At 36.8% G+C, this 14,305-nt stretch overlaps 1 protein-coding gene across 5 annotated transcripts in view; it reads left to right on the top strand.

The window, feature by feature from the left end:
- LOC127520655 (rho guanine nucleotide exchange factor 18-like) overlaps positions 1-8,756 on the top strand; it is a 43,115-nt gene extending 34,359 nt beyond the window's left edge. For 4 of the 5 annotated variants that reach the window (XM_051909032.1, XM_051909030.1, XM_051909031.1 and 1 more), the window contains 3 exons: positions 4,265-4,607; positions 5,450-5,563; positions 5,682-8,756. In XM_051909032.1, the coding sequence (XP_051764992.1) occupies positions 4,265-4,607; positions 5,450-5,563; positions 5,682-5,827 (603 nt within the window). In that variant the 3' untranslated portion in view covers positions 5,828-8,756. The remainder of the gene's footprint in view (positions 1-4,264; positions 4,608-5,449; positions 5,564-5,681) is intronic. The other variant, XR_007932173.1, reaches the window with a different exon arrangement.
- Positions 8,757-14,305: the final 5,549 nt, after the last annotated feature.

Genomic DNA, 14,305 nt, shown 5'->3' with positions numbered 1-14,305 from the left:
TTTAGTCGACTAAAACTAAAATATTTCAAATTGTCATTAGCTTTGTGCGTCACGGCCTAAATGCAACACTGATGTCAGATGTGATGCCACGGCTAAAGATGTCTCTGCATGTGTATTTTTGCCAATAGTTTTGGAGTGCGACAGTAATATTTGGGGAATGTGTAACAAAAGCTGTACTTTGATGGCTGTAGTGGCGGATATAAATTTAGACAGTCAAAGTTACTCTTACTTTTAGTATAGCATATTGTTCTCAGTGAAGTTACATCTCTTTTTTTATTCCTTTTAAGTCTTCACTACTAAAAACATAAATCTAGATAAGCTCACTATTCAAGCACAAGCTAACAACCGACTAGTCGACCGCCCTGATTCTTCCCTAGTAAAGTGGGTTAAGAATTTCATGTGATTTTTAACATTTAAAACTAACGTTAATTAACATTTCTAATGTCCCTAAGAGTAAGTTGCCACAGCTCTGCTGTTCATTGTATGTTTTTGAGGTCATGCAGGCACGTCCGGTCATGCCCAGCCTTGTCAGATTTCCTGTGATCTCGTCTTATCTCATGTTAGTACGGCTATGAGTACATAGTAACCGTCTGTCCATGGTGCCAGCCTACAGACCTTGTTTAAATATATGCCATATAGTAGAGATTTATTACAACAAAGACAATAATTTGCAGAAATGTGGTTTCAGATGCTTTTCGGTTCATTTAGAGAGTTCTAGTTTCATATGAGCGCTTGTGAGTCAGATTAAGCTCATGGATGTGTTTTTGGCAATGTAATTTTTATGATTTCACTACGATTTTATGGTTCCCTAATTGTACCGTTCGTCTTTGTTTTGAGTTCCAACTGTTCCCTGGACTAGTTTTATTATCCGCTGTATTGTTTATTATCCATCTCAGTGTCGGCTGTCATGTCAGATATATTGGGGGTTGTTTGACCTGGGTGAGACCTGTTCTTTTGTTACTGCCTTAGTCACTTCCTTTTGTTAAACCAGAGCTCAACTCTTAAGATAACGTCGAATTTTGGCCTTTCATGTGCTGTTTTTCTTTATCTTCTCTCTCTCTCTCTCTCTCTCTCTCTCTCTCTCTCTCTCTCTCTCTCTCTCTCTCTCTCTCTCTCTCTCTCTCTCTCTCTCTCACTCGCTCATACAGTGCAGGTCAAAAGTTTGGAACGTTTAAGATTTAAATGTTATTACAATATAAAATAGCTGTTTTCTATTTTAATATTTTTTAAAAAGTAGTTTATTCCTGTGATCAAAGATGAATTTTCAGCATCATTACTCCAGTCCTCAGTGTCACATGATTCTTCAGAAATCATTCTAATGCTGATTTGCTCAATTATTATAGGTACTCAATTTTTTATAATGGTTCTTATTATCAATGTTGAAAATATTTTGCTGCTTAATATTTTTGTGGAAATCATGATACATTTCTTTAGGATTTCTTGATGAATAGATAGTTCAAATGAACAGCATTTATTTGAAATATAAATGTTTTGTAACATAATAAATGTCTTTAATGTCACTTTTGATCAGCTTGATGCATCCTTGCTGAATAAAAGTATTAATTTCTTTCTTTCTTTTTTTTTTCTTTTTTCTTTTTTTTAATTCTTGTTTACCCCAAACTTCTGAATGGTAGTGTATCACAGTTTCCACAAAAATATGAAGAAGCACAACTGTTTTTATCATTGATAATATTCAGAAATGTTTCTTGAGCAGCAAATCATCATATTAGAATGATTTCTGAAGGATCATGTGACACTGAAGACTGGAGTAATGATGCTGAAAGTTCAGCTTTGCATCACAGGAATAAATTACATTTTACCATTATTAAAATAGAAAAGTTACTTTAATTTGTAATAGTATTTCACAATACTGTTTTACTGTATTTTTGATCAAAAAAATGCAGCCTTGGTGAGGATAAGAGACTTCTTTCAAAAACATTAAAACATCTTAATCATTCCAAACTTTTGTCCGGTAGTGTATTCACTCAAATTTGACGTCCAGCTTTTCCAAGGAGGCAACTTATATATGGCCGAGTATATTTTGCTTTTGTAAGATTTATATTCCACATTCCTGTTTCCAAGGAGTCTGACTTTGTGCTGCTTCATCATACAGTAAAAACACCCAAAACAACCCTTCAGAAACAGGTATTTAGCACCATGATTTAAGAGCCACGTTTTCAGCAGCGAGCCCTTCCGACCAGCCCGTGCACAGCAGAGTTGCTCCAAATGAATATTTGCCTGGAGTATCCAGGGAAGTCTTGAGTTGGGAAAACCGCAACGTATAATTACCTGCCAGCACCCTTTCATTAATACCAGCGCTGGAATGCGGCCAGTCCTAATTGTTTATGTGATGTCAGTCAAGTCTTTGTGCCGAAAACCTTGCACACCCCTCGCATTTTTACGCTCTGGAAACCATATATTTACTGAAGGCACCTTAAGGACTGGGAACAATGAAGCATCTGTGCTGGGATCCCAGCGTTTTGGAAAACTACTTGTTCCACAAAGACCAAGATGGTTCAAGATGATGTCGCCCTGGGCCAGTTGGAGAAGGTTAGGCTTTTCCAACCTAGTCTAGATGATTGAGGATTCCAGAGGAACATCTCTAAATGTTCTCCCAAACAACATTTTGTCCCTTTTTTGGTGAAATTATGGAAATTGGAGGGTGGAATTGTGACTTGCTAAAGCATAATGAACAGATTCAGGAGGGCGGCACTAGTTTCCATCACATCTTAAGGTGTGGAGAAGATTGGCCATCATCTCCACACCTTTAAGTAGATGTGACGGACAGGACATGAATATTCAATCTTTATCATGAGCTAAGGGTGTTGGTAATGTCACGGTTAATTATTTGAACTAATTTTCAAGGTTTACTTCAAGGTTTTTGCCAGGAATTGCATAATCATTGTTGGGCCCTTGAGCAAGACTTGGTTGTACCAGGTGGACAATCCCTTCAAAGAGTGTACACTATGTCCTTTGGATGGAAAGGATTGGGAGGGAGCCGTTCTCTGACTGTTAGTTGCTGTTGTGCATTAATAATCTTTACCTTATGCTTAACTTAGTCCTTTCATGTGGAGCTGTCTTCAATTTGTGTTACATTTTATGCCTGTGTTGACTGCGCTCATCAAACATCTTTGTTCTGCACGCAAAGGAGCATGTGTTTTAAATTTAGCTTCTTCCTTTAAATCCCAAACTCTTCGGACTGGATTTCCTACATGGCACATTAGCTGAGTATTTCCTGTATATCCTACTTAAACATGGATGTTACTCTTGAGAAGTTTGAACACAGTGGAGGTGATCTCAGCAAACGTTTTGGCTCATAATATTTACTTTATGCTTTATTCTTATATGCATTCATTCAAAGTAACAAGCGAGGAATAGTTGAAGACATTTAATTTATTGCAGCAATATTGCCTGTATTGTTTGACATCCTGCAGTTGGTACAATTCTTAGTAATGAATCCACTTTACGTACATTGTGCCACTGAATTCAATAAAAATTCAATACAAAGTGCACACATCTAATGAGCAAAAAAAAGCTCAATGAAGGTGTTCAACCAAAAAAAAAAAAATTGTAAAAAAGGAAGGAAAAGTTGGCACACCACAGCTCCAAAAATAGAAAAAAAATATTTATGTCATGTTCTCACCACTGAATTCAGTATGACAGATTATGTAAAAAAGGCTTTCTGTACGATTTACACAGAACCGCCAGAACGGACAGAACGATTTTCTGTGTGAATACATAAAAAAAAAAAAACATTCTTGTGTAAATGCTCATTTCAATATAAATTGTTCCTAAACATGTTTGTATTTGTTGCATTTGATTCTGTTGTTTCCATTCTCATGTAATTTGTTACATTCAGTTCAACATTCGTAAAGCCATTTTTTGATGTATTGTTGCATTTAATTCAGTTTTTCGTAAATACATTCTTGTATAAATTGAAACCATTCAATTTAATCATTCATAAATCCATTCTTGCATACATTGTTGCATTCAGTTCAACAATTTGTGGTCCCACTCTTGCAAAAAAAAAAAAAAAAATCACATTTCATAAGAATTTATACAAATTAGTCTTTCACGAATGATTGTAACTGAAGAGGTCTAACATTTTTGTGCATGCTCTTTATCTTTTTTTTTTTTTTTTTTTTTTTAAGAGTTTCATCCTTATACTAATGCAGTTGATGAATTAAGATGTTCATCAACCCGTTTGCCTGAAATTGCTTATCCACATGTGGTGTTAACCTTTGCATTTGGCTTTGTTTTTTAGCTTTCCATTTCCTCCAGCTTCAACGGTGAGCTGCTGTTTGGTGGAGCAGGGGACCAGACGCTTCCTCAGAAGTCATCCCTGAGGGCCACTCTCTCCGCATCCCCTGCCGACTACCCGGAGCGTCCCGAAGTCCACTCGCGCCGGGAGAGCTCCTGCAATACCCTGCCGGCCAAGATAGAGGTTCCCATCCATCTCATCAGCACCACCAACCAGCAGCAAAGGTACGGCAGCGTCCAGCAGAAGATACCGACCAAACTTGCCGCCCTCAGCAAGGGCAAGGAGAAGAGCGGGAAGGGCAAGAGTTGGCAACGCTCTGTGAATTGGGAACGCACCGTGAGTTCGGGTCAGTACCGCACTGGGCAGTTTGCGACCACCTAATGACCTTCTTTGAGAGCGAATTTGCTGATTCCTAAATCCATCTTCACTGTTTCGCAGCTTCTGTTGACATGAAGCAGATTCTGCTTCAAGAGGAACATTACAAATTTTGCATTGTGATGTCATTTTTATTACATTTTACTCCTAAATTGTCATTTCCATATGCAGAAACTCATTCCCATTACTGTGATAAAAAGAAAAAAAATGTTTACATTATTTTAAAATAATTTGAATACATTTAAATAAAATATAATTTAATAAAATATAAATCATGACAGTATATGCTAGTCAATGAGTCGAATCAACTCCACAGCAACTACATAAATTTATCCACTAACCGTTCAGAAACGTCCAGTTTCATTCTAAAAGTTGTAACTTCTTCCTGAGTCTCTCCGTCAAAGTTCGACTCCGGTTTGAACAACGTAAGGCTGAACACCGTTACTGACAATCCTCATTTTGGCTGCGTGAGATTCTCCAGCTTTGTTGTTGTTGAGTATCCTAAACACGAGCTGTTAAAGCTCCGCCCTCTTCTGGAAAGCGGGCAGGGAGCAGCAGCTCATTTGCATTTTAAATTTTGAGCTGAATCTTCAGACACATTCTGGGGACACCAGAGACTTATATTACATCTTGTGAAAAGGGGCGTAATAGGTCCCCTTTAAGATTAGTGCCAAACAGAGCAGTTTATTGTGGCATGAAGGCAGTTTGTCTCTATTGTGGTAGATGATGTTTTTGGGTCAGTTTGTGACCACCTAACGATGTTCTGTGGGAGGAAATTTGCTGATTCCTAAATCCGTCTTCACTTTTTCACAGCTTCTATTGACATGAAGCCGATGCTGCCCATCAAGCTGTCAGCGAGGGATTCAGATGGAGGTCACAAAGCACGCCGGCCCATCAGCCCCAACCAACCACAACATTCGCACTCAGGTAAGACAAACAACCGCACCCGACATTCCCGGCTGAGCCTGAACGGGCCGTATCCTGCTGTGTAAACAGTCATTAGGTCCAGCTGACAGGCCTGTTGTTTGGTTTGCTCACCCTGCAGATTCCCTCAGCCCTCCAGACGCTTATACAGACGCCCAGTCCAGCCTCGTGCCCGCCGCTCTCAAAAGCCACAACCAGACCTCCCAGCACAACCTCCCGTACACTGTTAGCGATGAAGTCGTCAAGGAGGACGTTATCTTTTTTTGAGCTCCGCATGGCATCCGATAGGATGGGTTGTGTTGACATTTCGGCCGGTCTTATGATATTTTACTTAAGGAACACGTTTTAATCCTGTCTTAACTAATAACAAGATTTATTGCAGCCTGTAAATACAACGGGAAAAGTGTTTTAGTTTGTACGAAAAAATAAAAAAGTATGTCCAGAAAACCCAAAGACTGTGACGGACAGCAAGTGAGCTAAGTTAACTAAGGTGGACAATTCTACAGCATGCGATCCGAACGGACGATATGAAGGATAATGGATGTTTTTTGGTGGCTTGTTGTGGTGAGCAAATTTGCACAGCGTCAATGTCCCATTTCATTTCAAACACTGTATTTGGGACGACAGATGGATCTGTTCGGTTTCAGTTTATAGTTAGTGCTGTCGTGGTCACTCTATCAACAAATAGATTGAACGTTTTGAAATTTAAGTAACAGGTTGTTCACATACTGGTTTATCCTGTCCAAGATATTGTATTTTTGACCGTACACTGTATACATAATTTGCTTGATTTTAACCTTGATTATTTGATTGCAGAAAAGCCAGCTCCATTTCAGTGGTCGTTTTATTCACATGGTCCGTCTTTTTAAAGATTTCTTCCAAATGATCATACAAGAATAAGCAGCCGACGTGAAGAGAAACCAAGATTTTATTAACCAACATTCTGTTTTTAATGTTTATATTAGTAGGTCTTCAAAGAGAAGTGAGCAAATTATCTCAATATTTTGAGATTACATTCAAATTCAAATAAGCTGAAGGACATAAATGTTTCAGATAATCAAAAAGTCCATCTAAGATATGAATTGGTTTGAATATAAGCAATTGAATCTCACACACACAAAAGGAATTTTAAGGTCATTATTAACCCCAAACAAATTGAGAGGAAAATATTAAGAAATGAGGGTTACACTTTATTTTACAGTATGTGTACTTACCCAAGAAAGTACTGGTAATATAAGGTAACTACATGGGTTAAGGTTAGGTTTAGGGGTAGGTTCAGGGTTAATACCTAGCTATTACCCAGCTATTGTAATTGATATAATAAGTACATAGTATGTACATGCAGAAACATAAAGTGCTACCGAAATGAGGATCATTACAGTTTTGGTGCTGTGATCATTTTCATGACATTTTACCCCCAAACTGTCATTACCATAATGCAGAAATTCTCATTACCGTGATGTGAAGAGAAAAAAAAATTGTTTAAATTGTTTTAAAATTATTCAAATCATTTGAATAAAATACAATTGTAAGTATACATCATGGTAGTAATTGCTTTACTGTTTTTAATTTATGCTATTTTTAATAAAATGGGTAAAAAATAGTTGTCTGGACAAATCAATTTTTCTTACTGTATTACAGTAATGAGAATCTGATTTGTCCAAAAAAAATATATATTTTATTATTATTTTGCATTACGTTAATGAGAACTTTGGGGGAAAATGTGTTTAATTGCACATTTTCAATGCAAATTTTAAATCATCCTAAAATAGGCTTTGTCGTCTATTTTTAATATTTATTTGGGGTGAAATATGACCAGCTCCATTTAATATTAGTGCCAAACAGAGCAGTTCATTCAGGCATAATAGTAGTTTGCCTCTTTTGTCAAATATTGTGGTAGAGGTATACATTTTTTGTTTTTAACAAAGTTAACTTGGTTTTCTTACACATCCTAGTTATTTCCACATTCAAAAAGGAATTTTTTTAACATCGTTTCCTGTAAACAGATTTACTTTAGGCATTTCCTCCTTTCTTATGACCCACATTCATTTCATTCCATGTCTAATTTAAGTCCCTAAAGCTGTCAAGTATTTCTTGTTCTCAAGTCGACCACAGAAACGGCACGTGTGATGTAATACTTACTTTGGATTTCAGAGTAATGCCGCCAAAGACTAGGACTTAAACCACTTTGTTTCTAAATCTAACCCATGAGCTGTGAGTATCAACTCACTGAACGATCTCTGACGTTCGTTTCCTGCGACCATATGATTTGTATGTATATGTTGTACATAGTTTCCTTCTAACATAGATGAGATGTAGATATTATGCAAGGATGTCATGTGACCACTGGAATTACAGGTTAGGCACTCAATCTGGGTGTAATTTTATTTGATTTCATTTTGTAGGCACTTTTTTTTTTCTTGAAAAAAATGAAGTCTGTTAGCCTTAGTGTTTTTATTTTAGTTTAAAAACTACCCATAATGCATTTCTTTTGGATCACATTTCAACTGTTGCACATTATTTTTAAAGTTATTGTTTTTAAAACATCTGTTTGGTTTGATAATCATCCTACAATATTAGTTTCTAGGTCCAGTGCTTTTCCATGGTGCAAGTGAAGGGATATTTTCTCACTGTAGCAGATCGGTTCTGACCATCAGTGAAGCATAAATAAATCATGTGATGTTGGTGATGTTTTAATGAAGTCAATGATGCTGTTCATCTCACTCCTTTAGCTGCAGCGCACTTTACTTCTGAATGAATTGCTCTCTTTGATTTCTTGTATTTCAAATTACAAATGTGAGCTTAAAAAAATCCATCATGTTGCTTTAAATTGTTACTTGATCCGGCCGGCATACATTGTGACTAGCTTCTTGGTGTCTGTGATTGTATGACATAATTGTACGATGTTATTCCTTTGTGATATTGTCCAATTATTTCAGATATGTCCAAAAAATATGATTTTTCTGTTTCTAGTTACACTAGCCACTTTTCAGTACCAGCAAACTTTAAGGGGACCTCAAGTGTTAATGTTTCTGATGTTTAATGTCTTAAGGATTTAACACGCAAGGCCAGTGTGAATTTTTTTTTTTTCCTACCACACCATTTTACTCTATCGAAGAAAAATAGAAATACTTGTGAACACTTAAAACTGCTGCCTTTAGAAACATTTTAGTAATAAAATGTGAAAAAAAAGTCATGCTGAGTCATGCTTTACTGTTATTCAAACATTGTCTTTATGTGTGTATGTCATAGACTGTAAAAAAAGATGGATGACGCACCTTCACTGTCTTCCATTGTAGAAAAGTGAAGCCGCAAGTGTCCCAATATGGCGCTGACATTTTGCGCTGATTCGGGACCTGAGTCTGTGCAGTAGTTAGTGAGAAGTTAAGGTATCAAGGCCCCGCCCATATTGCTGCAGAATCTGTTAGTACAGTTTACTGCAGAACAATTTGTTGTGTCAGCTATGGAAATGAGGAAATTAAAGTTAAAGCTCCAATCTCCTCCCGAAAATCCTGAAAAAAGTCCACTGGTGCTTCAGCGACTACTTCGCTCAGAGAAGCTGTCAGTCTCAACTGTCAATCATGACGTCACACTCCCGTTTTTATAGCATCAAATAACTTACTAAAACTTATTAAAAAAAAAACGAACACTTGAACTTACATCAGCGTGATTAAAAACTGCCTAAAATGACATAAAACATCTTTGGAAAAAATGTATTTGAAGTGTAATTTGATTGTTTAGTTTGTCTCACGTCCCATAAAATTACATGGAGAGGGTGGGGTTTATCAGCTATACTGGGACCAGCCACCTGGGGGCGATCAAAACATTTTGGCTTCACTTTTCAGGACTTGAAAAGGCTCTAGAATGACTGAGTACATAGCTAAAATTTGTGGAGCACACTTTATAGAATACTGTATCCCACAATGCATTGCGCTCAATTTGAACTTCCACTTCCTGTGCGATGAATGAACGGTAAGTAATCAGGTGCAATCTTTTTGACTCATTATTTGCAAAAAAAAAAAAAAAATTATATAAAAATATAATATTTTTAAATATTTTTCACGAAATATAATTATAAGCCTCTGCCTGTTTTAGATGATAAAGTGTCTTATATAATACAACATCAAAACATGAACAAAGCGAACATAACCGGATTTGTGCCGAATAAGAGAGGTACGCAATCAGAAGTGTTTAGCGCATTTCCCACACACCGCTTAAAATTAATTAATTTAGGCCTGGTGTTTAAGATAAATGCCTCTAATTCGTTTGTTTCATAATTCTAGTTTTCACTCCTGTTATGAATATCGATAAATTTAAAGGTTTTGTTGTGGAGTGATGGGAAGTAAAATACACGTTTATAGTATTAAATGTTTGTAAACGTTTCATTTTATTTACCAATATTTTACATTATTTCTAATTGGAATAATAAAATGTGACTTATACTGATGCGTAAAATGCAATTTTCTGCCCTGTGCCAATTATTTTCCGGAAAATTCGGTACGTATATTTAAAAATTAAAAACAGTACATAGTATGCAGTATGCGTAGTACTCAACTACGTTCGAACACAGGCTAGGCCACTCTTGACAGGCGTTAGGCCCATTTACAATTGAACTTGACCGCAAAAGACCTCAAAAGTAAGTAAAACACTAGTAATCGGTGCTTATGTTATGCAGTATCCTCCGTGCTGTGTACGGACAATATGATTTTATTTCCGTCACTCTACGCTCATGTGAGCGCGTGACCCTACTGGCTGCGCGTCTGTTGATTCTGGCCCGGTTCTCACAGGAAAAGAGACGGAGCCCAACTTAACAGGACCTGGTGGCCGTGTCTCAGGCCATGCTAATTGTAGAGCTGTGGCGGAACAAAGCTATTTTCAGGTGTTGTGGTTTTCCTTTTATCCAAGCCGGATCTTACAGCCGCGTGTCCAGTTCTTGAGTAGTTCTTTACCAGATGATGTCTCTTGCTTTTGTAATGGTTTTCTGTCCGTCTGTGCCTTGTGCTTTGCTCATTTTAGACGCTGTGCTGCGAGACAAATGTCTGGTTCACAAGTGTCTGTAGTCACGTCTCTCTTTTTAATTGTAGTTATTTTGTGCAAAGACCTCTGTCCGCAAACGAAAACAAACCTCATGCTGCTGCTTTGTCGTCTCGGCTGTAAAAGTAGTCAGTATTTCACTAGCAATATGCTTGGTAGTGCCCCAGACAAATTACTAGGTAGTATTTAATGATATGTAATGTAGCCTAATATGCTAATATATATTGTTTAGTATAAATTAGTTCCAGATTGATTATTTAACTGTATTTGTGCCATACTGAAGAATATTTTACTAGTTTAATAACACATGTTGTGTTAGTTATGGACTGAGTAACCAACTGAATCATTATTATTACAAAACTCTGAATATATTTTTATTGTTATTAACATTTTGTCATATGAACACCCGGTAAGTTTCACAAACCTTTTCTTTCCTTTTTTTAATGTACTTTTTATTTATTTAATTAAAGGTAATTAAGGGTAGGGTAGGCAATTTTTTCATAAACACTTTTGTTATTCTGGTTAAAACTCCCTTCACATCCTGATATCAATCAATAATAGAAGTGGTCTAAATATTAAAAAATGTACATCTGTGGAAGTCTCAGGAACAAAAAAATGTCCAATCCGTGAATCTGCAGCTGTCAGGTGGTACAAGTAGAGCTCTGTAAGTTGTTTACGTTCATTATTATTTTAATGTTATGTGCTTTGAGACAAGGTAATTTAACGGCGTCTTTCATCTCGTGATGCTATGCAGACTCTGTTGTGTGCGTTCGTGTGTTTTGAAGGAGGCGTGGCTTTGGAGACGCTCTGAAGGGTGGGTGGGATCTCATGCTTTCAAAGCTAGCTTGCTAATGCTAGCCTCTCCGAAATTACCTACCCTACCTTTAAAGATGCACAGTTGAGTGCATGAAGTGTCCAACAATCCACACTTCTTTTTTTTTTTCGGTTAATTATCATCCAGGTATTTAAAGTGCAATTTTTCTTTTTGGAATTTCCCATGTGAAACTCTACTTACACTATTTATACTACAAAACGGCATAGAATAGTGCACAAGTATGTGAATTGGGACGCACCTAGTGAACTAAGTAATGGCTCTCTGAATCTGATTCAAACTGCTAACACACGAACAAGCTTGAGGGCATAAAGTGAATCATTTTGATTGTCTCGTTAAAAAGAACCGATTCATAATAGAATTTTGTTCCCAAATCGGACAACTCAGGCTATCGCCCTTTTTTTGCTATAGCGTGCAGGAAACACTTTCAAGATAATATTTGACTAAAGCACGTATACAAAGTATTTGTTTCGATTTTAAATTATTGTTGCAATTTTTATTTGTTTGTAGCATTTGCAAGCAATGTAGTCACAGTGTGGAGCCCTGCATTTGACTAGGATTCTAGTGCTGTTTATTTTCCCTCATAAGAACTTCCTGCAATCTTTTTACAAGCATGATATTGTCTAAAATCTCTCTCTCTCTCTCTCTCTCTCACTCTCACTCACACACACACACACACACACACACACACACAGAGAGAGAGAGAGCTGCATAACAGCTCTGCAAGGTCTAGACCAGTGATCATGCCTCATGCAGGCCATATAACTTCCTGTCCTGGCCTCATAAAAATAAATGTTTTGTGTGTTTTTTTTTTTTTTTTTCTGTGTCCATGGAAACAATTTTACTGACTGTCTTTATTGCTTTTTCAGTAATACTTTGTAGTGAAAGTACTACTAAAGACCACCTGTTGTAAAGTGACTATTATAAATGTACAATGGTGATGAATTAAGTTATTGTTCTTTGTTTATCATCATGAAAAACGAAATATGACCAGGAAGATAAGGTTACTGCTATCTGATAGTATGCCACAACACACACTGTGTTTATTCATAAGTTTGTAGAGGTGTAATCCAATAAAGTGGCCTGTGAAGAATCTGCTGCCATAGTAAAATCTTTGCGTATTTAGTTACAGGCCAGAAAGTCTTTATTTGGGAGTGTGTGTGTGTGTGTGTGTGTGTGTGTGTGTGTGTGGATGGCAATCTGTGATAAAAACGCTCGTACTCTGTAGGTCTTGTGCCAAATAGCTGTAGTGTAAGATTCTTGCCAAGCCGAATGATGTATAAATGTCAATGGCCTGTGTGACTGAATGCTGTTAGCTGTTTATTTTTCATCCAACCGGTTTGGTTTCATGAAGGGCTTTTACTGCTGCATAGTTTGATAACTGATAAATCTGTTTGAATAGATTATTTGGATAAAGGTGCGCAATATAATTTACAGTATTTTATTGAAAAGTATGTTATTCAACATTTTGTCTAATATTTGCAAATTATTTCTCATTTGCAAATTAAAGAGTTAGTTCACTTTAAAATAAAAAATTACCCCAAGCTTTACTCACCCTCAAGCCATCCTAGGTATATGACTTTCTTCTTTCTGATGAACACAATCAAAGCTTTTTCCGTAAGTTGAATACGGAAGGCGTAGGACGTAGCGTAAGCGTTTTGAACTGGAAGAGGCATTACACTTTCTTCGTAAGTCGAATACGGAAGATGGTCTGGTGGAAGAACAGCCTTTTGTAAAAACATTCTTACATAAACTATTAAGAAGAAGCATTTTGTTGAGCATTTAGAGAATAGGGAATCACCCATATGAGCTCCAATTTTCGTGTAAATTTTTGGTAAAACCATTCTTAAATTGTAACTATAATGCAACAATTTACACAAGAATGGTTTCAGGAATAATTTACGAAGAATTATCAAATGAGATACAGTTTTGCGCATGACATTAAAATATAAATGTTATAATCATGATGTTCACTGTCATGCAATATATTTTCATCATTGAAAATGAAAAAAATGAAAAAAATGAAAGGAGTTTGTGTTATGCTTTTTTTTTTTTTAAACTTGTTCTTAGCAAATTTTATTGATAGACAGTAGAGTGTAGACTGGAAAGAGGACATTGGGACATTATGCAGAACTGATCAAACTTGATAATCTGACCATTTATTCTAATTTTTTTCTAAAAAGTGACTTGGATTTCAAAATCACCATCAAATCTTTGGCTTACCAAAGAATTTTGCTTCAATTTCAACAAACTTAATATATAGAAAATGATTGAGCTTTTAACAGAAATACAATCCGCATGATATTAGATGTACATAATATGGTGCTACACACAGCAAGCCAAGGTTCGTCCTTGCCCGCAGCTGCTTCATTAACCTTGCAAGAGGCTGACACCCCAACACCCTAGAGACGGGTGCAGACAGACGCCTCACTTCCTTTTGTTGTATTATTCATCCTGATGTCACTTTTCGAGTGCCTTTTCAGTTGAGTGGCCCATTATTATCAACCGGGCCCATATCGGGATGGGCAGGCTCAAAAAGAGACCATCTGCCCCACCCCGTCTGAATGACACAAAGGTCCAATTACGGCTCTGTCCCGTCCTAGAGATACGATTCACTCTCATTCCTTCTCGTTTTTTCTCCAGGAAATAGCACCGAATCCCACTCATCCCAAACAAACAAGGGGCATTATGGTGATGAGGAACTATTTCAAGCATCCAAACATGTGAAGCGTCCGTGGAATGCTTGTGAATAAGTTCTGTGGCATGTCTGGCTGCTATCTTTGTCACCATTTTATCTAAGGGGAAAAGAATCCACTTCCCACATTGGAAGACAATTAAATCTGTGCAAAATATTGCAAATATCAACATTCTTCTTCGCT

Source organism: Ctenopharyngodon idella, chromosome 10, assembly GCF_019924925.1.
Source record: "Ctenopharyngodon idella isolate HZGC_01 chromosome 10, HZGC01, whole genome shotgun sequence".
NCBI classification, from domain to species: Eukaryota; Metazoa; Chordata; class Actinopteri; order Cypriniformes; family Xenocyprididae; genus Ctenopharyngodon; species Ctenopharyngodon idella.
The sequence above is the reverse complement of the archived record's forward strand: the minus strand, read 5'-3'. Positions and strand labels throughout refer to the sequence as shown.